This window comes from Aethalodelphis obliquidens, unplaced genomic scaffold (assembly GCF_003676395.1).
Source record: "Aethalodelphis obliquidens isolate GAN/ISIS:26980383/991018 unplaced genomic scaffold, ASM367639v1 scaffold1, whole genome shotgun sequence".
Taxonomy (NCBI): Eukaryota; Metazoa; Chordata; class Mammalia; order Artiodactyla; family Delphinidae; genus Aethalodelphis; species Aethalodelphis obliquidens.
In genome coordinates, this window is record NW_020837945.1 from 83,846,098 (window position 1) to 83,872,068 (window position 25,971).

Consider the following 25,971-nt stretch of genomic DNA (forward strand, 5'->3'; position numbering starts at 1 on the left):
GGTAATGTAAGCAGAGAGATGGAAACTCTAAGAAAAAAAATCAAAAGAAAATGCCAGGAATCAGAAACATTGTAACAGAAATGAGGAATGCATTTGATGGACTCAGGGTAGACTGGACACAGCTGAGAAAAGAAACAGTGACCTTGAACTTATGTCAGTGGAAACTTCCCAAATTGAAATGCAAAGAGAAATAATGAAAACAAACAAACAGAACATAATATCTGAGAATTGTGGGACAATTTTAAAAGGTGTAATATATGCATCATTTGAATACTACAAGGGGAAGAAAGAGGCAGGAGAAATATTTGAAGTAATAATGGCCAAGATATTTCCAAAATTAATGACATATACCAAATTATAGAACCAGGAAGTTCAGGGTATACCAAAAGCAGGATAAATGTCAAAAATTTTTTGAATCACACTAAAACTGCAGGAAACCAAAGACAAAAAAAGTCTTGAAAAAAGCTACAAGGGAAAAACACCTTATCTATAGAGGAGCAAGGATAATAAATACATCAGACATAGCTAGTAGGAAGCAGCCACATAGCACAGTGAGTTCAGCTCAGTGCTTTGTGACCGCCTAGAGAGGTGGGATAGGGAGGGTGGGACAGAGAAGCAAGAGGGAGGAGATATGGGGATATATGTATATGTATAGCTGTACACTTTGTTTTACAGCAGAAACCTACACACCACTGTAAAGCAATTATACTCCAAAAAAAATGAAAAAAAAAAAAGAAATACATCAGACTTAAGAATAGAGTGGACTGTTGAAATAAACACTGCATATTTTCAAGCAAAAAAAAGAATAGAGTGGAGTAAAATATTTATAAAGGGTTGAAAGAAAAAAAATCAACCTATAAATTCTGTGTCCAGTGAAATTATCTTTCACACTTGAAGGAGAAATAAGGACTTCCTCAGGCAAGCAAAAATTGAGGGATTTTGTCACCAGTAGACTTGCTTTACAAGAAATGGTTAAGTTCTTCAGGGAGAAGGAAAATGATGCAGGTCAGAAACTTGGATCTCTTTAAAGAAAGGAAGAGCGATTGAGAAAGAATAAACAAAGGCAAAATAAAATCTCTTGGTTTTTTTATTCTTAATTGATCTCACAGATAAGTTTATTCAAAATAATAATAGCAAGAATGTGTTTGGTGTTAGTAGCTTAAGGGTAAGTAAAAATAGGAGGAAAGATCAAGGAAGCACATCCAAAAGGAAGAAGTCAGCTCCTATTATTTTGTCAAGAGAATATGTTGGACAAGTTGGGAAATTTTTAAATGGAACATTCAGTAGAAATGATATATCAAGAAAAAAATTCTTCCAAGTGGTTTAATGAAGTGTTTCATGAGGTAAACAGAAAGGAAGAGAAATGAGCCACTATGCTGAAATAGTACATTTATAAGACTTTATGGGTTTTTAAAAAAATTTCTTCTATGTTTGACAATTTTTATTTTAAAAACTCAACAGAGGGCTTCCCTGGTGGCGCAGTGGTTGAGAGTCCGCCTGCCGATGCAGGGGACACAGGTTCGTGCCCCGGTCCGGGAAGATCCCACATACCGCGGAGCGGCTGGGCCCGTGAGCCACAACTACTGAGCCTGCGCGTCTGGAGCCTGTGCTCCGCAACAAGAGAGGCCGCGATAGTGAGAGACCTACGCACCGCAATGAAGAGTGGCCCCCGCTTGCCACAACTAGAGAAAGCCCTCGCACAGAAACGAAGACCCAACACAGCAAAAATAAATAAATTAATTAATAAACTCCTACCCCCAACATCTTCCAAAAAAAAAAAAACTCAACAGAAAAAAATGTTTGCTGGTCACTCATTTCTGTATTATGGTGGTGAATGTGTGAGGTGAGCTACAGTGTGAACATATCAAAATGAATCTCCTGAGAAGAATGCTTTCATGTTCACCAAATGGTCTGTGTTACCCTTATTTTCTTAAGTGTTATGTGCATTTACTCTTTCTATTTTTTAAAAAAATTAAGTTATTTATTTATTTATTTTTGGCTGTGTTGGGTGTTCGTTGCTGCACACGGGCTTTTCTCTAGTTGCAGTGGAGCAGGCTTCTCATTGCGGTGGCTTCTCTTTTTGTGGAGCACGGGCTCTAGGCACACGGGCTTCAGTAGTTGTGGCATGAGGCCTCAGTAGTTGTGGTGCATGGGCTTAGTTGCTCCGCGGCATGTGGGATCTTCCTGGACCAGGGCTCGAACCCATGTCCCCTGCATTGGCAGGCGGATTCTTAACCACTGCGCCACCAGGGAAGTCCTGCATTTACTCTTAATATGATTTCTGATAATTTTACTATTTTACACTCAACATTAAAGTTCCTTATCTTGTTTTTTATGATTTAATTTTAGTATATTCTTAAAAAACGAATGATCCATATAAATTTATTTCTTAACCTTTCTATGGATGAGCCATTATAATTTCCAGTCTGCCTTAGTTTATAAAATCTGACTGTAAGAGTTGCTTTTTTAAAATCCCCTGATCATAAAAATGTGTTTTCATTGACTTTTTGAGGATACATGAATTGTGACTGTAACTTGTAATTCTGATGTATTCAGATTTATCAGTCTTTTCCTTGGCAGTTTGTACTTGTGACTTGCCCCTACTGTGAGGTCATAAATATGGTCTCCAGTGTTTTCTGTCTTTTCTTATTTCTCACTCATTTCATATATATAATTTTTTTTCTTGAATGTTCAACCTACAAATGGAAACTTCTCATTGGGTTTTTAAATAGGCATGTGGAAGTCCAGGTGTTTGGTGACCACCATGGCAATGCTGTGTACTTGTTTGAAAGAGACTGTAGTGTACAGAGGAGACATCAGAAGATCATTGAGGAGGCCCCAGGGGTAAGAATCTTGTAAAGAAATTTGTCAACTTCTGTATATTGTAAATCTCAGTCACTGACTTTTGGGTCAGAAATCTGTGAAGCTAGTATTCCCCCAAAGTCCTGCTGAACAACCATTCCCCAGTAGTAATACAGCCTCACTGCAGTGTTGGGGATGAGGAAGGGTTGATATTCTGGGGCTGCCATACTGAGGGCGCACTAAGACCATGATCCTTCTGGGTGATATCTGGGAAAATCTGCTCTGATCCAAGTAGTATCTGACTTACAGTGAACAGCTACCATTTCCATGCAGATTTTAAATTGTAATTAACTAGTGTGTTTGAGGAATGGAATGGTCTTGTTCATTGAATGTATTTTTTATGAAGAACATTCTTTTAACTGGTGTTTCAGATGTTCTTAAAATATATTAGTCATCTTCCCAACTTGAAGGTTATGTTGTATAGAGGAGAGATTTGGATTTGCTCTTATTTGGCCACTTTTGCCCCCTTATAATTGTTTACATCTGAGTCTACCTCTTGATTGACTCAGGTCATCACCCAGGTCAAGGCCTACTCCTAGGATTACCTATTTTCAGATTCACATTTCTTTGGAATCTGCTACTGCCGTAGGCCTCTTGTCCAAAGTTATATGCATGTTTTTTTCAATATGTATTTCTAAAAGGTCAGAGATCTAAGGTTTCTGATTAATCAGTTAGTTATTCTCATACTGTATTCAAAATTCAATTTCTGTTGCAGAGTACATTATACCATCTGAAGTAAATGTCAACAATAATTTCAATAAAGCCTTATTTTCAAGCAGTGACTGCTTAAATAAAAATCTGTAGAGAGCTATTTAACAGTGTTAAAAGGCTTTGCCTACTTATTGATAAACATTTTATGAACGTTTTTTTTTTGGCCGCGCCATGCATGGCACGCAGGATCTTATTTCCCTGCGCCCCCTGCAATGGAAGTGCGAAATCTTAACCACTGGACCGCCAGGGAAGTCCCTGAACCTTTCTTATTAACTTGTAATCTCAACATTTACCATTATTCCAAGATAATTATTGGGCATATGACCCAGATTGCTTTATCATCTTGAAACAAATAGAGATTCAAAGTTTCTTTATTGATATATGTAATTTTAAGTGGACATATGATCATGAGAGTTATTTTGGGGAATTCTGTGGCAGTCCAGTGGTTAGGGCTAAGTGCTTTCACTGTTGTGGGCCTGGGTTCCATCCCTGGTTGGGGATCTAAGATCCTGCAAGCCGCACAGCACGGCCAAAAAAAAAAAGAAAAGATAGTTATTTTGTAGGTACAAGGGACAGAGATATGTCATTATGCTAAGTAATATCTGCAATTCATAGAAATTACTAACAGAATCATTAAACTTTGGTATAGTTGAACTGTGGTATAAGACAGTATTTCATGCTGAAATGTACAACGTTAGATATTTATCCTTATCTCTTTAATGCAATATTTGATACATAGAAATGTACTATTGAATCTTAATGGAAACTTCGAGTAGAACAAAGTACTAATGGAAATTTATTTCAAATATTTTTTCATAGCCTGGTATTAAACCTGAAGTAAGAAAAAAGCTCGGAGAAGCTGCGGTCAGAGCTGCTAAAGCTGTAAATTATGTTGGCGCAGGTACGTCACGACTGGCTTCTAACAGAGGAGGAGGAAAATTCATTTGTGTTTTGAAAGACAAACGAGACATACAGCTCTGAAATCATAGGCTTTCAAACTTTTTTGACTATATCCACATTAAGAAGTACATTTTACGTTGAGAACCAGGATGTAAATGTGCTTATGTTTGTATACATGTATATCGGGGGGAAAACGTCACTAAACAGTACTTAGCCTAATTCTGTATAATGCTATTTGATATTTTCTATCCTATTTTGAAATAAAATCGCTAAAATGATTTTTTTGCGTTTTTCGAAATTAGTAAACTTAAATGTTTTAGAGCAGTTTTAGGTTCACAGCACAATTGAGCAGCAAGTTCAAAGAGTTCCCACACCCCGCGTCCCCCCGCAACATAGCCTCCCCCACTGTCGACATCCTGCACCAGAGCAGTGCTTTTGTTACAACTGATGAACCTACATGGACACATCATTATCACCCAGAGTCCATAGTTTACATTAGGGTTCGCTCTTGATGTTGTACATTCTGTGAGTTTGAAGAAATATATAATGACACGTGTCCAACATGTAAACACCATTGTAATATCTTACAGAATAGTCTCAGTGCCCTAAATATGCTCTTCATTCCTCCCTGCCTCCAACCCCTGACAACCACTGATCTTTTTATTGCTTCTATAGTTTTGTCTTTTCTAAAATGTTACATAGTTGGAATCATACAGTATGTAGTCTTTTCAGGATGGCTTCTTTCACTTAGTAATATGTATTTAAGTTTCCTCCATATCTTTTCATGGCTTGATAGCTCATTTCTGTTTAGTGTTGAATAATATTCCATTGTCTGGATGTACCACAGTTTACTTATCTTCTGACCTACTGAAGGACATCCAAGTTTGGTAATTATAAATAAAGCTACTATAAACATCTGTGTACAGGGTTTTGTGTAGACACAGTTTCAATTCATTTGGGTAAATACCAAGAAGTATGATTGCTGGATCACATGGTAAGAGTATGTTTAGTTTTGTAAGAAGCTGCCAAAGTGTTCCAAAGTGGCTGTACCATTTTGCATTTCCACCAGCAGAGTATGAGAGTTCCTGTTGCTCCACATCCTCACCAGCATTTGGTATTGTCAGTGTTCCAGATTATGGCTATTCTAATACATGTGTAGTGGTATCTCAGTGTTTTAATTTGCATTTTCCTGATAACATATGATATGGAGCATCTTTTCATATGCTTACTTGCCATCTGTATGTCTTTGGTGAGGTGTCTCTTCAGGTCTCTGCCCATATTTTTTTTTTAATTAATTAATTTATTTATTTATTTTTTGGCTGTGTTGGGTCTTCGTTTCTGTGCGAGGGCTTTCTCTAGTTGCAGCGAGCGGGGGCCCCTCTTCATCGCGGTGCGCGGGCCTCTCGCTGTCGCGGCCTCTCTTGTTGCGGAGCACAGGCTCCAGACGCGCAGACTCAGTAGTTGTGGCTCACGGGCCTAGTTGCTCCGTGGCATGTGGGATCTTCCCAGACCGGGGCTCAAACCCGTGTCCCTTGCATTGGCAGGCAGATTCTCAACCACTGCGCCACCAGGGAGCCCTGCCCATTTTTTAATTGGGTTGTTTGCTTTCTTATTTTCGAGCTTTAAGGGTTCTTTATATATTAGATAACAGTCCTTCATCAGATGTACCTTTTGCAAATATTTTCTCTCAGTCTGTGGCTAGTTTTTGCATTCTGTTGACATTGTCTTTCGCCAAGCAGAAGTTTTTAATTTTAGTGAAGTCCAGTTTATCAGTTATTTTTTTCATGGATCATGCCTTTGCTGTTGTATCTAAAAGGACATCACCATGCTCAGGGTCAACTAGGTTTTTTCCTGTGTCGTCTTCTAGGAGTTTTATGGTTTTGTGTTTTACATTTAGGTCTTTGAACCATTTTGAGTTAATTTTTGTAAGGTCTGTGTTGAGATTCTTTTTTTTTTTTTTTTTTTTTTTTGCATGTAGTTGCCCAGTTGTTCCAGCACCGTTTCTTGAAAAGACTGTTTTTTCTCCATTGTATTGCCTTTGCTCCTTTGTCAAAGGTCAGTTGTCTATATTTATGTGGGTCTATTTCTGGACTCTCTATTCTGTTCCACTGATCTATTTGTTCTCTCACTGGTACTTCACTGTTTTGATTACTGTAGCTTTATAGTAAGTCTTGAATTCAGATAGTGTCAGTCTTCCCATTTTGTCATTTTGTCAGACTGAGTTGGTTATTCGGGTCTCTTGCCTCTCCGTATAACCGTTAGAATCAGTTTTCTGATATCCACAAAATAACTTGCTGGGATTTTGATTGGGGTTGCATTGACTCTATATAACAAGTTGGGAAGAACTGACGTCTTGACAATGTTGAGTCTTCCTACCCATGAACGTGGAATATTTCTCCATTTATTTAATTCTTCTTTGACTTCTTTTACCAGAATTTTATAGTTTCCTCATGTAGATCTTATACATATTCTGTTAGATTTATACCTATTTCATGGGGCAGTGTGCTAATGTAAATAGTATTGTGTTTTTAATTTCAAATTCAACTTGTTTGCTGGTATGTCGGAAAACAATTGACTTTTGTATATTAACCTTGTATCCTGCAACTATGATGTGGTCACTTATTAGTTCCAGGAGGTTTTTTTGTCAACTTTTTTGAATTTTTTATAAAGATGATCAAGTCATCTGTGAACAGTCAGTTTTATTTCTTCTTTCCCAATCTATATACCATTTATTTCCTTTTCTTGTCTTACTGTATTAGATAGGACTTCTGGTATGATGTTGAAAAGGAGTGGTGAGAGTGGACATCCTTGCCTTATTTCTGATCTTAGGGGGAAGGCTTCTAGTTTCTCACCACTAAGTATGATGGTAGCTGTAGGTTTTTGTAAATCTTCTTTATCAAATTGAGGAAGTTCCCCTCTGTTCCTAGTTTGTTGAGAGTTTTTATTATAATTGGGTACTAGATTTCATCAAATGCTTTTTCTGCATTTATTGATATGATCACATGGTTTTTCTTTAGCCTATTGATGTGATAGATTACATTACTTGATTTTCTAATGTTGAACCAGCCTTGCATACCTGGGATAAATCCTACCTGGTCATGGTGGGATTTTTATACATTGTTGGATTTGATTTGCTAATATTTTCCTGAGGATTGCTTCATCAGTGTTCTTAAGAGATATTGGTCTGTAGTTTTCTTGTCGCATCTTTGGTTTTGGTATTAAGGTAATGCTGGCCTCATAGAATGAGTTAGGAAAAACTCTGTGTTCTGGAAGAGATTGTAGAAAATGGGTATAAATTCTGCCTTCAGTGTTTGGTGGAATTTACCAGTGAACCAATCTGGGCCTGCTGCTTTCTGTTTTGAAGGTTATTAATGATTTATCAATCTCTTTAATAGATATAGGCCTATTTAAACTGTCTATTTTTTGCTTGTGTGAGTTTTGGCAGATTGTGTCTTTCAAGGAATTGGCCCATTTCATCTAGGTTATTAAATTTGTGAGCATAATGTTGTTAATAATATTCCTTTATTATCCTTTTAATGTTCATAAGGTCTGTAGTGATGTTCCTTCCTTCATGTCTGATATTAGTAATTTCTGTCTTTTTTTTTCTTAGATAGCCTGTCTAGAGGCTTATCACTTTTATTGATCTTTTCAAAGAACCAACTTTTGGTTTTGTTGATTTTTTTTTCTATTTTCTGTCTTCAATTTCTTGAATTTCTACTCTATTATTTATTTTCTTCTGTTTACCTTGGAATTAATTTGCTTTTCCTTTTTTGGTTTCCTAAAATAGAAGCTTAGATTAATTTTAGATCTTTCTTCTCTTCAAATATATGGATTCAATGCTATACTTTGCCATCTAAGTACTGCTTTCTATGCATCTCACAAATTTTGAAAAGTTGTATCCTCATTTTCATCTAGTTTAAACAATTTTTAGATTTCTTTTGAGATTTCTTCTTTGACACGTGTTATGTAGTAGTGTGTTGTTTAATCTGCAAGTATTTGGGGATTTTTTCCAGCTATCTTTCTGTTATGATTTCTAGTTCAATTTATTGATTTTTAGTTTAATTGTGGTCTGAGAGCAGACATTATATGTTATCTATTCTTTTAAATTTGTTAAGGTCTTTTTTTATGGCCCTGAATGTGTTCTGTCATGGTGATTGTTCCATGCAAGTATGACAATATGTAATCTGCTGTTGTTGGATGAATTAGTCTATAGATGTCAATTATTCCATTTTATTGACTGTGCTATTGAGTTCATCTATGTCCTTACTAATATTCTGCCTGCTGGGTTTATCCATTTCTAATAGAGGGGTATTAAAGTCTCCAATTGATTAGTGGATTCATCTATTTATTCTTGCAGTTCTTAGTTTTTACCTGATGTATTTTGACACCGTGCTGTCAGATGCGTAAACATTAAGTATTGTTACATCTTGGATTATTGACCCTATTTCATTTCCTTCTCTATGAAGAACTTCTTTTAACATTTCTTGCAGGGCAAGTCTACTGCCAATAAATTCTCTCAATTTTTGTTTATCTAAGATAGCCTTTATTTCTCCTTCACTTTGGAAGGATAACTTAACAAGATACAGAATTATAGGTTGATGATTTTTTTTGTATACTTGGCTGAATTTCTTGATAGATTTTTGAAATTTATTTATTTATTTATTCATTTATTTATTTATTTATTTATTTTTGGCTGTGTTGGGTCTTCGTTGCTGCACATGGGCTTTCTCTAGTTGTGGCGAGCAAGGGCTACTCTTCGTTGCGGTGCGCGGGCTTCTCGTTGTGGTGGCTTCTCATTGCGGAGCACGGGCTCTAAGCACGCAGGGTTCAGTAGTTGTGGCTTGCTGGCTCTAGAGCGCAGGCTCAGTAGTTGTGGCGCATGGGCTTAGTTGCTCCGCGGCATATGGGATCTTCCCGGACCAGGGCTCGAACCCGTGTACCCTGCATTGGCAGGCGGATTCTTCCGTTGCGGAGCACAGGCTCCGGATGCGCAGGCTCAGCGGCCATGGCTCATGGGCCCAGCCGCTCCGTGGCATGTGGGATCTTCCCAGACTGGGGCACGAACCCGTGTCCCTTGCATCGGCAGGCGGACTCTCAACCACTGCGCCACCAGAGGAGCCCGGCAGGCGGATTCTTAACCACTGTGCCACCAGGGAAGCCCTTGATGGTTTTTTTAGACAACACTTTAAATAGTTCACTCTGCTGTCCTTGGTTGCATGGTTTCTGAGGAGAAGTCAGATGTAATTCTTATCTTTTCTCCTTTATAAATAAGGTGTGTTTTTTTTCCTTGTGTTCTTTCAGGATTTTTGATTTTCTGTACTTTGAAAATGATATTATAGGTATAGTTTGCCTAAGTATAGTTTTTCTGGCATTTATCCTGCTTTGTGTTCTCTGACCTCCCTGGATCAGTGATTCAGTGTCCAACATTAATTTTTAGTCATTATTGCTTCAGATACTGCTTTTGTTCCTTTCTTTACTTATCTAATGGTATTCCCATTATGCATATGTTACACCTTTTCTAGTTCTCCACAGTTCTTGGATATTCTGTGCTGGTTTTTTTCAGTCTTTTTTCTCTTTGATTTTAATTTTGGAAGTTTCTGTTGTCATATCCTCAAGCTCAGAGATTCTTTCCTTGGCTGTGTGCAATCTACTGATAAGTCCATCAAAGGCATTCTTCATTTCTCTTATGGTATGTTTGATCTGTAGAATTTCTTTTTTCTTTCTTAAAATTTCCATGTCTGGGCTTCCCTGGTGGCACAGTGGTTGAGAGTCCACCTGCCGATGCAGGGGACACGGGTTCGTGTCCCAGTCCGGGAGGATCCCACATGCCGCGGAGCGGCTGGGCCTGTGAGCCATGGCCGCTAAGCCTGCGCGTCCGGAGCCTGTGCTCTGCAATGGGAGAGGCCATGACAGTGAGAGGCCTGTGTACCGCAAAAAAAAAAAAAAAATTCCATGTCTACTTATATTTAACTGTTCTTACATGTTGTGTACTTTTTCCATTAAAACCCTTAACATATTAATTAAAGGGTTTTTAAATTCTTGTTCTGATAATTCTATCAGATAATTATGATATCAGATAATTATGATATCAGATAATTATATAATTATAATTATCATATAATTATCAGATAATTATGATATCAGATAATTATGATAATTATAATTCTATCATATCTGAGTCTGGTTATGATGCTTTTTCAGTCTCTCTAAACTGTGTTTTTTGCCGCTTAGGATGCCGTGTAATTTGTTCTTGATAGCCAGACGTTGATGTACCAGGTAAAAGGAACTGTGGTAAATAGGTCTTTAGTAGTGTAGTGGTTAGGTACAGGGAAGGTGAAATGTTCTATAGACCTGTGATTTAGTCTAAGTCTTTTGGTGAGCTTGCGCTCTGAACTGTGAACTTCATCAGTGTTTTTCAGTTGGTTTTTGTTTATTTGTTTTTTATTTATTCCCTTATGTGGGACAGAATGGCTGGAGTTGTGTATTTCTCTTCCCTCAATTACATTAATTAGGCCCTGATAAAATCCCAATAGTTTAGGCTGTAATAAAATAGTTTCTCTTAAGGACGGATCTTGTTCAGAAGAACAGAACTCTGGCATACTTCATATGGTTCGTTTTCCCCTCCCACTGCTGGGAACTCAAGGGGTTTTTTTCTCCAATGTTCACTGTGAGGACCTGGTAGAGCTTCTGGAGGTAAAACTTATAAAAGTGTTCGGAGCTCCCTATAACTTGGTCCCCCCCGGAGTTTTTAACTCTTGGAACTGTCCACACTGAGCCTCCAGCAATTTGTCAATTACAGTCCAGGTTTTCCTTCTCCAGTATGTGTTCCCACAGAGGTTTTTGCTCATGGGTTTCTGTTCCAATAAGTTGTGAATCTCTGTTTTCACCTTTCTGTCTCTCTAATTTGGGGGGCAGCGGCTTGCCTTGTAACCTCATGTCTGTGATGCATCTAAGAAGAGTTGTTGATTTTTCATCTTATTCAGCATTTTCTTGTTGTCAGAATGGAATGGCAACTTCTAAGTTCCTTCCATGCTGGGCAAGAAACTGGAAGTCTTCACTAAATTTTTACAATCCACTAATAGGTTGTGATCCACAGTTTGAAAAGCAAGTTTTAAATTATATGGAATTAGCCTTAGGCTAAGTGAAAAAAATTCAAACACAAAAGACTGTATACTATATGATTTCATTTATGTGACATTCTAGAAAAAAACTGTGATAGAAAGCAGACCAGTGATTGACTGGAGCTGGGGCCTGGGGAAGGGACTGACTGCAAAGGGAACAAGGGAATGCTTTGGATGATGGAAGTATGTTGTACTTTCATTGTGGTGGTGGTTATATGACTGTATTCAATTGCTGAAACTCAGCACACAATATTTAAAATAGATAAATTTTACTGTCTGGAATTATACCTTAATAAAGTTGGGGGAAGTGTAGTACTTAATAGAATGTCACTAGATAAGACATGAACATAGTGTTTAGTTACTAAGTAATCTCCCAGTGGGTCACTAGAAAAAGGACTTTTAAAGACACTTCCAAAGCGCACAGTCAGGAGAAAAAAATGTGTTTTCCTCCACAGAGTTAGAGTGAGATGGGATGTCACAGTGAGGTTTCCAGGGATCCTGGTACACAGAAGCAGTAACACATGGTCCAACCATGTTCTAACTGCTACAACAGTTGAGACTGATTCATAACCTGGGCTTACCATTTGCTTGAAACCCCAAATATACTTTTCTATTGTTAAATTTCATGTGGCTCCATATTTTTGATTGAGAATCATTTGCTGCTGCAAAATGTGAGATGTTTTCTTCATGAAATGCAAAATGTTTACCATTGAATGAAGGCAGCTGTAAAACTTGATATAATCTATCAAGAAAGATTTTGATTCCTACTGATTATATACTGTTGAAATGTGACCACTGTATTTTGTATTTAGGAACCGTGGAGTTTATTATGGACTCAAAGCACAATTTCTACTTCATGGAGATGAATACAAGGCTGCAAGTGGAACATCCTGTTACTGAAATGATCACAGGAACTGACTTGGTGGAATGGCAGCTTAGGGTGGGAATAATTTTTCTGTTAAAAATCAGTGTCGAGGGGCTTCCCTGGTGGCGCAGTGGTTGAGAGTCCGCCTGCCGATGCAGGGGACACGGGTTCGTGCCCTGGTCCGGGAAGATCCCACATGCCGCAGAGCGGCTGGGCCCGTGAGCCATGGCCACTGAGCCTGCGCGTGTGGAGCCTGTGCTCCACAACGGGAGAGGCCACAACAGTGAGGGGCCCACGTACCGGGAAAAAAAAAAAAAAAAAATCAGTGTCGAGAATACATTCCCTTCTTAAAACCTCTTAAAAGGAGGCATTGCTTTGGACAAGGGTTCAATTCTTAGTGGTTGTCATGAGGATAGGAAAATGGGAGGTTAAAGGTGGCATTACATTTGATGCACTTTATGGACTCAGATTCCTAATCTGTCACTTACCATCTTTCCCCCTTAGACATGGGGCAGCCAGCAGGCGAACTGCTGTCACCGAGGCTTGCTTGTGACCACACTGTCTCAACACAAAGCCTTGTGCCCTGAGACCACATCATTCAGGTCCAGGCCATCATGAGATTTTAGAGGCAGGACAGATGCTAGCCAAGGTGAAATAAGCTAAGGAAAAGATGGGAATGAAGAGCCAGGGGAAGGGTCTAGATTAACAGAGGGGTCCACGTGCAAGTGCTGACAGACTGTTGATGGCCCATGAAGGGATAAATGTAGCCATTCAGAGTAAACGTTTAGAAAATTTTAAAGCACTTTAACATTTCTGTGACACATCTACTGAATTTTACTGAAATCTTAAGTCTACAGCTGTTCTTCACTGGCCTGAATCTGAGTTCTACAAGCTTATTCCTTCAAATATTAATGATAATAACTTAGTCTGTTTTGTTCTCTTTATTGAAAACAGTAGATTTTTACAACCTGTTGTTTAATATAAAAAATGTTTTAAGTAGTATGAATATTCTTGATCTCTGTAGGATTCTTGGTTCTTTATATATCCTGAAACGAAATTATTTTTTCCACGTTGTGATGCTAAAGTCGTGATTATTTTGATAATTTTGTTTTTGCAGAACTTCTGTGGACAATAATATAACATTCCTTTTGCTGGTTCATTGGAGATGATTGGTGGTTTTAATTAAGCCAAAAGATTCTTCTGGGCCTTCTGGGCATTGGGAGCTAATGAAAACCAGGCACATCAGGCTAGTAAGTGTTAGTAAGTGTCAGGAAAACTGTAGCGGGTTTAGAAACTTTTGGAAAGAGTGCTTATGTTTCCAGAATTCAAGGAAAAGAATATTTTTTTCTGAAGCGGTAACCACGAGAGTCCAGAATTTTGAAATCATGAAGGATAAAGGGTTTCCAAGGATTAAAGAGGAGAAAGCTTTTGGACATTAGGGGGACGAGCAGACATTTATTTCTGCAAGTCAAGAAACTGAAAGAGCTTTAGAAAGAAAAATAGGGTTTTATCATCTGGGGAGGGTTTCTAGAACTTAGGGATGCCATTGGACCCTGTTTACAGTGTTCAAGGTACTTTGGAGTCTGGCTTCCAAACAGAGGTAAAACAAGGGGCCTCTCCATGTGGTGAGGCAAGAGTTCAAGCTCCAGGACCTGTCTCTGGAGTCACCAGCTTCCTAGAGCAAGGGTGCAATGATGTGAGCACCCAGGCTGCAGGTTCAGATGGTTAGTGGTTTCAGGAGAGGCTGGTGAAATATCCAAGGTCCAGGGCTTCCAAAGAGTCAATGTCTAAGCCCCAGAGAACTCAGATGGTACCATTTTCTAAGTACCCAGAGGCATGGTTGGGTCAGTCTCTTCTGGGCCCATATAGAAGCCAACTTCAGAGGAAAACAGATAGGCAAAGATAGCCAGGTTGAAATTGCGCTATATAGTCAGCAAGAAGATCACATCTTAGAATACGGACATATGGTCATTCTTTTCCTTTTTTATACTAAAACAAATAGAATTCTATTTTTTTTTTGAAATAGAATTCTTTATCAGAACATTAAAGAGTATTTTATTATAAAGGATAAGAATGAAATGATAATAGCTAACACTTACATAGTGCTTACTTCATGCCAGGCATTTTTCTCTGAAGCATTAAGAGGTTACAGAAACTTACCCAGAATATGAGTATGCCCAGAACAGAATAAGTATAGAGACAGAATTTGAACCCAGGCAATACGGCTGCAGAGTCTTTGGTTCCAAACACCATGGCATAAAGCCATTCAATTTAGTCCATTTTCCTTTCATTTTCACTGTTGTGGTTCCTGATTTTTCTTATCTACAGATCTAAAGAGATGAGACCTTTGCTTGTTTTACACTTACCTGTCTAGTTCAGTGTGCTGCTCAGTTAGAGTTTTTCCCTGTATCTTTTGCCATCTCAGTTTGTCGTTTTCTCATCTTGGAGGAAAACTTAAGGGAAGAGAGAAGAGAGTGACAGTGTGCCCTCCAATAGCCTTTTCCAAGTTATATTAGTTGAAGAGAGATTTGTTGTATTAGTATATAAGAGCCAAAATAATAATAATATCAGTAGTGGTAAACAATGCTGATCATCCTGTTTATAATCTGGTATCTTGCAATAAACATAACAAAATTTTAAGAACATCATGTTCCTCTGTTTGTTTTGCTTGATCACTTGGTGATGAAGATGACAAAGATGACTAATGCCATGCTTTAGGCATAGCTGTGAAAATAGTCCTAAACACCAACTAATAATTTACTATAAAAAAGCTTGATTTGGTAACTGAGTGCTAATGTTTTAAATGAAAACTGAGAATATCTTGCCAGTAAGAAATTTCAGTTTTCATTATATTGAAAAAGCACTGATACTTATATTTGTGATTTAGTCATTGGTTTGCCTGTTTTCTCTATTTAAAAATTCTAGAAACCCATTGTAATAAGTACAGTATTTTCAAGCTGCATCTGTTTTTTAATCTACTTTTGCTTTTGCCCAATACTCGAGTAGGTGGATAAAATAAGAGTTTTTATTTGGCTTCATTATAAAGTCCTGATGTACATTTTACGTAGAAAAGGATAAGACCGTCGACTAAGTCTCATAGCTGCTAGAAGGTGGATATTCATAAGAAGCACATACTCTTCTTTTACCAGATTGCAGCAGGAGAGAAGATTCCTTTGAGCCAGGAAGAGATAACTCTGCGAGGCCATGCCTTTGAAGCCAGAATATATGCAGAAGATCCTAACAATAACTTCATGCCAGGGGCTGGACCATTAGTGCATCTCTCCACCCCTCGAGCAGACCTTGCCACTAGGATTGAAACTGGAGTACGGCAAGGTAAAGTGAAATAAAGCAAAAAGTCTCAGTGTTTAAAAGTTGTTAGTACATTATTGGTTTTGTATGGGGTCTTTTCCCTATGTCTTGTGGATATATCTAGTGTGCTTTAAAAATAAAGGATTTAATTGATTTCTCTGTAATCTTTACTTTTCCTTCTGGAATAGTCATTTTTAAAGAATAACTAGTATTTTTAAGCAGTACTACTCTCTTTTTTGAAATGCAGCAGCACTTAGTGAAGCCTAAGCAACAAATATTTTGTGGGTACTGTTTTGTATTTTTTACTTTGCCTAGTTCCACATATAATTTAAGGTGACTGATAACTGCTATGTCCAAGGCACTCTGCCTTCAAGGTACTGAAAGTCAAGCTGAAAAATTAATAAATAAATTTAGTGCGAGCTAAACAGTAATAAATAAAAGAAAGAAAAGAAAAAAAATGACAGTGCAAGAACTATCACGATTCACATATGACTAATAACGATGGTCATAACAGTTATTTAGTACTTACTATGTACAGGCACTGTTCTAGGTGATTTTTCTACCTGGGCTCCTTTAACTATGAGAACTACCCTATGAATAGATGTTATTATCACTCCCATTTTCCAGATGAGGAAGCCAGGGCACAGAGAAGTGACTTGTCCAAGGTCACCCTTGGAGCCAAGATTCAGACCCAGTCATTCTGGCTCCAGGTTTTATGCTCTGAGCCACCACTGTCTACTGCCACCTTAACTTTAGTTGCCAGAGAAGTTATACAGATGGTGAGTGATAAAATACAGCAATTCTCGGAATAACAGGTTATGTTAGGCTGGTGTAATCAGGACACGCTTCTAAGGGGAAGTCTGGAGTGGATTTGAGTAGGCAGATTTAACAGCATACAGAAAGGTAAAGAAAAGAGGATTTAACTAAAGATGTGTTTGAAGAACTGTGAGAAAATATGTGGCTGGAGAAAAGGGTTCAGGACAGTGAGTAGTTGGAGATATGGCTGGAGATACAGAATGAAAGCAAATTGTATAGGGTCTGGAAAGCCAAAATGAATGAGGACTTCTTAATGATAAACTGGCAGCATTTTGAGAGTTCTGGCTAACCCACAGCAAGATTTGGTAGTCAGTAAATTTTTTCATATCAGCGGCACATCATAGAGAGAAGAGGGAAATTGCAATAGAAAAAAGGAATCTGTGAGGCAAGCAAAGCTTGCAATATACTTTAATAAAGGTGCTCAAAGGATAACAGAGATATAATTCTAAAACAGACTCCCAGATTCACATCCTGGCACTGAGGAGGATAATCTAGTCTAGGAAGATTTCCCCAACCCTCCTCTTTTGTGTTCCCTGAGTCCCTCGTGTATTCCTTGGGCATTGCCCTTTTATATTATCTTATGATGATCTTTTACTCGTTGTCTAGCTTCTCCATTAGACTATAAGAGTCTTAAGAGAGGGACTGTGTCTTCTATGTTATAATTGCAGGACTTTGCTCAACCCTAAACCTAGAAGGTGTTCAATATGTGTTGGTAGGTGGGTGGGTGGATGGATGGGTGGATAAGGAAGTGTGATCTAACCCCTTGATTCTACAGATGAAGACTCTGGGGTTCAGAGGGGTCCAGTGGCCTGTCAAAACCACAGAAAGGTCCTAGAACAGTATTCTATGTAATACACCACATCCTTTTGTCTTGAACCATTCTAACCAGTGAGATGTGCATGGTTCACATCCTTGTTCTCTGAGACTCTGGTCACAGTAATGACAGCTGCTGTTTGTTTATCAGCTCTGCCAGGTATGGCATTTGACACTTGATTGTCAATCCTCCCAACAAGCATATAGGATAGAGGAATTATTGTCCTTTTTTTCTGATGAGGAAACTGAGGGGGTGGAGGGAAGGAAATGCCAAAGACAGAAGTGATTGTGATATGATAGGTAGAGGGAGTTTGTACTGACTTCCCAAAATGAGAAGGGAAAAGAAGGTTCAGACAAAGATAAGATGAGGAAAACCAGCCTGTGTGTCATTGAATGACTATCTGGGGCGTGGTGCTCTTGGATGGCCACACCCTCCTTAACAGCTTCTGTTTTTAAACCCCCGTGAGCCTCAGTTCCTAATGAATAAAATGGTGATAAGGATATCTGTGGTGCAGGAGTTTGTGAGGATTAAGTGTGAAATGTACGTAAAGCCCCAGGAGAATGTCTTACTTATCATATTTTCTCTCTTTAACTTTGGTTACTGTGGTTTTTCAATTTCAGGAGATGAAGTTTCAGTGCATTATGACCCCATGATTGCAAAGCTGGTTGTGTGGGCTGCAGATCGCCAGGCAGCCTTGACGAAACTGCAGTACAGCCTTCGACAGTACAGTGTGAGTGACCTGGGGCTGTGTCAGTGGCCCTGTTGTTCTCTGCATCTCTACAGCCAAGCTTGGTCAACTTTGTCCTTGTCAACTTATTTCCTCCAATTACCCATATGTCACTAACAGAATAATTTCACATGGGAGAATTTCCCATGGGTCAGAATAGAGTTTGAGGACTTCTTAATTTCAGCTAGAGAAGAAAGATTGCAAGACTAAAACTATTAGCATCAGTGTTAACCTCAGTATGAAATTTCTATTCATCCTGTAGATGAGGCCACGACACGCGTGTGGCCTATAGTCTGGTGTTACTTTCTGTGAAGGAAGATAATTATGTTCAGTCTTATCCATTTAAAAGAGTTTGTTGCTTTTCTGTAGCCATTCATTTCCTTGGTGCAGTAAGTCCCGTACCACATTGATTTAGCTTCATAGAAGGACTTCTTATTAACCCATGATATTCAAATTATTATATATCGTGAATTTGATCAAACTTCCTTTTTCTGTGGCTCCACCCACACTGGCCTCTTTGCTACTCCTTAGACACCCCAGCATGGAGCCATGTGTTCCCGTTCTCCCTTCCAGAATATTCTTCCCCCACATGACTGCCTCCTCACCATCCTGAGCCCTGCTCACTGTGACCCTCAGAGTCCTCCAGGCCACCCCACAGAACCCTTTGCGTTCTCTCTTCCTTTAGCCAGCCTTCTTTTTCTTCATATCACCTGCCATTATATTAGATATTTGTTTATAGATATTGCTGTCATGTGTCCCTTGAATGTGGAGGCAAGGACTGTGTTTTGTTCCTCACTGTGTTTTGTTCCTCACTGCGTCCACAGTATCCAGGTCAGGGCCTGGCACCTAAAAGGCACTCAGTAAATGGCTATAAAATAAATGAATGAATGGATGAATGAGTGAATGAATGAATGAACCCAAGGCTCAGATAGCAGTTTTGCCTGGGATCCTATTTATTGGGTGGATTGGGGTTAATTTTATACCTTTTTAAATTTTTATATCAATGTGTCAAAGTTGGATTTTAGTGTTGGAAGGAAGCTCTTTTCAGGTCGTATGATCCTACCCATCCCCAGTGCAGCAATCTTACTCTGTGGTTTTCCTATTTCGTGGGTGTGTTCTGAGCGGCAAGTCTTCGATATCTTGCAAGTAAATCTCACTTAAGTTTCTTAACGTTTACTTGCTTTCCTAATCTGAGTCAATTAAACATCTCCACACTACCTACCCAACACCATTTCCTACATTGTCTTTATCATAGTAAATTACATAGTGTTGTGTGCGGATGTATAGTGATGGTGAAGTGGGTTTTTTCGTTTTATTTTGTTCTTTCTGAGGGTTATTCATAGTAGAAAATACTTAGTAGAAAGAGCAGATGCCATAGAAATGTTTTTCTGAATATGTTGTTTTCCCCACTCACTGGGGACATCGGCTTTTTTTTCCCCCTTAGATTGTTGGGCTGAACACCAACATTGACTTCCTCCTCAAACTGTCTGGCCACCCAGAGTTTGAAGCTGGGAACGTGCACACTGATTTCATCCCTCAGCACCGCAAAGAACTGTTGCCCCATCGGAAGACCACAGCCAAAGAATTTTTATGCCAGGCAGCTCTGGGGCTCATCCTCAAGGAGAAAGCTATGACTGATGTTTTCAAAATCCAGACACAAGGTATGGAATGCTTTTCTCTTTCTTCTGCTTATCAAGATTTTATGAATAATCATTGAACATGCTTTTTTTTTTTTTTTTTTTGGCTGTGCCACACGGCTTATGGGATCTCAGTTCCCAACCAGGGATTGAACCCAGGCCACAGTAGTGAACGCCCAGAATCCTAACCACTAGGCCACCAGGGAACTCCCGCTTTTCTTTCTTTATGCCACTCCTACCTCCCTTTTCTTCTGTCAGTGATTGACACCTTCCTCTGCTAAAGTGTTTTTTAGTGTGAAGTAGAGCTCCTCACATAACATGGGTGCGCCCATCAACACCCTTTAACCCATTAAATATAACTTATCACCTAACAGCGTAATGTAAAGAAGGAATTATTTTCAAGCAAACACAAGTTCTCCCCGCATCCCATGCTGATATCCCTTCCAACTTTTTTTTTTTTAATTTATTTTTCATTTCCTTCCAACTTCTTTTATTCACCACTCCTTGTGGCCTACTTTGTTGTATCCTCTGTACCTGCAGCAACTTCCTTGGTCCTGGAGACTAAAGACAGAGCGCCAGAGATGCTCAGATTCCCTTGGGTTACCCATGATTTATTGTTGAGTTAGTTCCTCCTCTCTTTTTCTATTCTGTGATCAAATTTCTGACTAGCTAGACACCTAGGTACTTCATTGTATCATAGAATCTGGGCACGGGGTGGGGGTGGGGGGCCTATGAGAGATTCATCCTGGCTGCCACACGCGTGCATCCCTGCTTCAGCATCCCTGCTGAGTTGTTGCCCAGCCTCCTAACACCTCAGGAAGCTGGAAATTCATAATGAAAATTCGTTAGTTAATTACAGTTTCAGTCAGTTCTCCGTTAAGAAGTTCTTCCCTCTAAATTGGCAAAATCTGAGCTCTCCCAAATTTGCTCCATAATGTTTCCTCAGGCTGTTTCTGATCTTTGGAGCAAACAGAAAAAAAAAAATTGAATCCATTTATCCCTTTATTATTATTAGGATTATTATTATAGGATCCTGTTATTGGGATCTTTAATTTCTAGATTCATTCAAGAGGGTTACATTGAAAGCTTAAAATATAAAACTATATTTGGAGATTTGTGCTGTGTCCTCATTTGGTCCTTTTACATTAAATAAATGCATCTAACTATACCCCATCTGGTATTCCTAAGCCTGGACTTAGCATTTTTAGAATGGAGTGTCCTCTTACTCTCACTTCCCTTTTTAAAATTTATAACTAGCACAGTGAGGAGTTTCAGAATAAATTGCTTCAATTTAGCTACTCTGTAGCTCCTGGATATTGTCTAACAGAGGGTGAACACACAAATGTCTGGGGCGGACCAGTAACAGAGAAGAGTAAAAGAGGCCAGGTAAAAGAAAAATAGTGAGTGGTGAGGATTTGGGTTACCTGGAATGCATTTGTCCTGTCAAAAAAGGTGACCACTGTGCAGTTTATGTAACCAGAGGATGAGAATTGAGGCTGCAAATATTCTGATTTTCAAGAGAAACTGGGATATTTTTCATATAAAATTTCCTGAGCCGTAAATGAAAGTGTCTAATTTAAATTTAAAGCAATGAGAGGGCTTCCCTGGTTGTCCAGTGGTTAAGAATCTGCCTTCCAATTCGGGGATATGGGTTCGATCCCTGGTCAGGGGATCGAACTAAGATCCCACATGCCGCAGGGCAACTAAGCCCACGCACTGCAACTACTGAGCCCACGCGCCACAACTAGAGAGCCCACAGACTGCAACTACAGAACCTATGCACTCTGGAGCCCACGAGCCACAACTACTGAGCCCTTGCGCTTTGGAGCCCACGTGCCACAGCTAGAGAGAAGCCCACGTGCCGCAACGAAGGATCCCACGTGCCGCCACTGAGACCCAAGGCAGGCAAAAATAAATAAATAAATATTTTAAAAAGAAGAAAATAGCTTTTAAAAAAACTTTTTTAAAAATAAATTTAAAGCAATGAATAGAACAAAGAAAACACATTTGAGCTGCTGATATAGGACCTCTACATTTTCTTTTGTTAGTAAGCTTGATGTTCATTAATTTGTTGTTGAATTTTAAATTTTTTCTAGATCAATACTCTCCTTTTGTATCCAGCAGTGGAAGAAGACTGAATATCTGTTATACCAGAAGCATGACTCTTAGGGATGGTAAAAACAGTAAGTAATGTTTTATTAAAAGAGGAATGTGCTTTGTAGAAATATAGCATATTTACCTGAAAAAAAAGGATTCAGTCCGGCCACTATCAATTACATTTTTTCAGATCCCTAGCCTAAACATTGGAAGGAAGCATGCTAAAATAATAGAATTGATTGGCTCTGGGTGGTAGAGTTAATGACTTTTTTTTTTTACACTTTTTCTATATTTGGTAACTATTTTTAAAATATGTCATAAAACGTACATAGCAAAATGACAAATGAAATATGACAAAACATTAGTGAGATTACCGTTGGATGGTGGGATTTGAAGCAGTTTTTTTTCCGCCTCTTCTTTGTACTTTCTTTGCTTTGCAGTTTTTCTTCAGTGAGCATGTATGACTTTTAAAGAAGAAAAACAGTAACCAGAACTACTCCAGGGAAGGATTGCCCAATGCTCAGGCAGCGTTAATGAAGGGGAGTCACTGTTTTACCCACCTATTGGTGGTGAAACTTAGGCATGGGAGGTGCAGTAAAACTTACTCAAGGCTAGTAAGTGGCAGAGCCAAGATTGATACCCAGTCTTTTTGACCTTGGCCCCTGTGCTATTTTCACCACTTTTCCAGTGGAAAATTGAGTTTTGATTGCAAACTAATTTGAATAGGCTCAGGAGGGGGCCTGATTTATTGTAACTTAAGTCAGGATGGGCTGACACCTAAACCAGAAGGTGGTTTATAAACTTATGGCTGGAACAGTGTACCAGAGGAACCAGAATCCTGTGACAGCAGGTGGCTGTATCCCTCTTGCTGCAGGACAGTTTGCCTGGCAAGCCAGATGTACAGAGTCAGGGCTGGGACGACTGGATGGCCTTAAATGTGAGATGTCAATGAACTGTGATAACTCCATTATCAGAATGCGCCTACCAGGTAGAACAGAATGCTCCTGCCAGCTCATCACAGCACCCTCTGCCCCAGACAGAGTGAGATGTTCTGTGCCTCAACTCTGTGTAGATATCCAGTCATTTACTAAAAGATTCTTTGTTCACAGAAGTTGATTGGGTTATAGCTCTTTAGGTATTTTTTCTTTCTGAACCTAGATGGTCATTGCCCTAAGTGCCTTGAGTACATGGAAAGAAAGTTTGCAAACATCCCTTATAAAGTAGCATTCTGCAAATGGTCAACCTATCCATTTTATACTGGTGTATTTATTCATTTCGTCCTAAAAAACAGCCTCCAAAATCTGGGAATATCTTACTCTAGAATCCTCTATGCTGAACACAAGTATCAGCAGCAAAGTTTCAGTGACCTCTTCAACCTAAATTAAACAGAAAAATCACATGTGTGATTGTAATTCAGATGAGCCAACTGTGTTATCTGGCATGGATCTTCACTAAGGCTCTGAGCAGTGTTTTGAATTATGCTGCATTTTGGGGGATTTTGCTTTTTTAATTTTTAAAGTAAATAAATATATAATTGAAAAGCCAATATGCATGCTGTTCACTACATCCTTTTGGTAGTATTTTTCAACAATAATCCAGGTCTGAATATAATAGCTTTCAGAATGTTATGGTGAGTCTCTAATATAATCAGTAGTGACCATGGTTGAATAAGAGAGTGCTCCAAAGAGGAAGTCTAAGAGCCCAGAAGCATTTGTGAATCTAAAGTAGAACAAACTCCTAATGATCTCAGTAAGAACGACCCAGCATTTTAAATATTCAGGGCTTGAAAAATAATCTTCCTTTGTTACTATGGCCATGTTTCACAGAACCCTGCCCTACCCTCAATAATAATGGCTAAGATTTATTGAGTGTTTGGTATATATCAGACACTTTGTTAAGCACGTTCCATGGATTATTTCATTTGCATTTCCAGAATAGGCCAATGAGATCAGTGTTATTATTAGTGTCAACTTTATAAATTGAGAACCATGTCTTAGAGAGATTAATAGTTTTCTTGAAGTCACACCAAAACTAATTGGTGGAGCCAGAATTTGAACCCATGCTCCAGGGTACATGTGCTTACCTAACACTGCACCATGCTAAACTTATATACTTTATTAAGTAGGTAAGAGGATATTAAACATATATTAAATTTATAAGAAGATGTTTAAGGTTCTCTTGTGGGGGTCACGAGATACCTAGAGGAGGGAGGAACAAATTCAGTTACCCTATAATATATAAAAGAATTTAGAGTTTCCCTGGCAATGTCTTTACTATGATTTTTTAATTTTTAAAAAATTTATTTATTTTATTTTTGGCTGCATTGGGTCTTCATTGCTGCGCACAGGCTTTCTCTAGTTGCGGTGAGCAGGGGCTACTCTTCGTTGTGGTGCGTGGGCTTCTCATTGCTGTGACTTCTCTTGTTGCAGAGCATGGGCTCTAGGTGCACGGGCTTCAGTAGTTGCAGCATGTGGACTCAGTATTTGCGGCACTTGGGCCCTAGAGCGCAGAGGCTTCGGTAGTTGTGGTGCGTGGGCTCAGTAGTTGCAGTGCGCAGACTCTACGGTGCGTGGGCTCAGTAATTGTAGCTCCTGGGCTCTAGAGCGCAGGCTCAGTTGTTGTGGCGCACAGGCTTAGGTGCTCTGCGGCATGTGGGATCTTCCCGGACCAGCAATCAAACCCGTGTCTCCTGCACTGGCAGGCGGATTCTTAACCACTGAGCCACCAGGGAAGTCCTTTACTATGATTCATTCGGCATTCATGTCAGTTAAATACTTTTCATATCTTACAAATTGAAAGAAAACTGATCTGGCATAATTGGATGTGTTTTCTTATAAGAAAGTTTAAAGATATTGGTAAGATATATGGGGAAAGTTTCATTCATTCATACATTCAGTACAAAGTTTTTGAAAAAACAAATATTCTCAGTAATGTAAAGAGGAGAAAAAAAGATGTAAGAAATTTACCACTTGGCAAAGGAGAAGTGTATATGTTGGCAAGACGGACGGTATAGTGGTTAATAATGCAGGCCCTGGAGTCAGACTGTATGGGTTGAATTCCGCTCCCCTCTTGTCTGTGACCCTTGGGCAAGTCACCCTCTCTAAGCATCTAGTGTCCTCAGCCGTAAATGGGGATGGTGATGGCAGTTACTTCCTTGGGTTGTTGAGTGTATGAAATGCGGCAACACCTATAAAGCATTTAGCTCATTAGCATTTAGCTCATTGAATGACCTAGAGCAAGCAGTCAATAAACAGTAGCTATCATCATCATTATTATTAAATTATCCCCTTGCTGCTATGAAAAGAACAAAATAGATATGTATGTCACATGTTAATTTTTAAAAGTTGGTTGCAGAACAATATTATAACAATATCCTATTTTTATAAAAGAAAAATATAAATTTGTGCGTTTGAAAAAATCTAAAAGGATTCACACATTAAATGTTTAGTAGTAATACATCTGGGCAGTAGAGGGGACTTTTTAGTTTATGAACTTTAGTATTTAACTTTTGTGAATATTTTTATTTTTGCAATTTTTAAAAAATATTTTTTATTTTATTTATTAATTATTTTTGGCTGCATTGGATCTTCATTGCTGCGCACGAGCTTTTCTCTACTTGTGGTGAGCGGGCTTCTCATTGCAGTGACTTGTTGCGGAGCACGGGCTCCAGGCACATGGGCTTCAGTAGTTGTGGCACACAGGCTTAGTTGCTCCGCGGCATGTGGGACCTTCCTGGACCAGGGCTCGAACCGGTGTCCCCTCCCTTGGCAGACGGATTCTTAACCACTGTGCCAGCAGGGAAGTCCTATTTTTGCAATTTTTAAAAACAACTGATAAAGAGAAAAATCACTGTCATATAAAACTGGATGAGGGGAGAATCATAATGGTGTTTTATATGCCGAAGTCTTAATGTTCAGAAGAGAGAGAATTCATTCCACCTAGACAGACTCCTCCCAAGGACAGTGAGTGAGCGTGACGTGTCAGTTGGTGTGGCTGAGGACCAGCAAAGTGTGAAGGAGGAGCATGAGCAAAGAGGCACAATTGTGGGCAAGGCTAGAGGCATATATGGAGAATATTAATTGGCCCATTTTTTCCATTTGTTTGGAACACAG

General features: G+C 39.0%; 1 protein-coding gene across 4 annotated transcripts in view; it reads left to right on the forward strand.

Annotated features, from left to right (window-relative positions):
• The window catches only part of MCCC1 (methylcrotonyl-CoA carboxylase subunit 1), a 63,409-nt gene that overhangs the window by 27,806 nt on the left and 9,632 nt on the right, over window positions 1-25,971 (forward strand). For all 4 annotated transcript variants that reach the window (XM_027110812.1, XM_027110821.1, XM_027110832.1 and 1 more), the window contains 7 exons: window positions 2,733-2,844; window positions 4,393-4,474; window positions 12,407-12,534; window positions 15,609-15,792; window positions 18,019-18,128; window positions 19,570-19,786; window positions 21,859-21,945. In XM_027110812.1, the coding sequence (XP_026966613.1) occupies window positions 2,733-2,844; window positions 4,393-4,474; window positions 12,407-12,534; window positions 15,609-15,792; window positions 18,019-18,128; window positions 19,570-19,786; window positions 21,859-21,945 (920 nt within the window). The remainder of the gene's footprint in view (window positions 1-2,732; window positions 2,845-4,392; window positions 4,475-12,406; window positions 12,535-15,608; window positions 15,793-18,018; window positions 18,129-19,569; window positions 19,787-21,858; window positions 21,946-25,971) is intronic.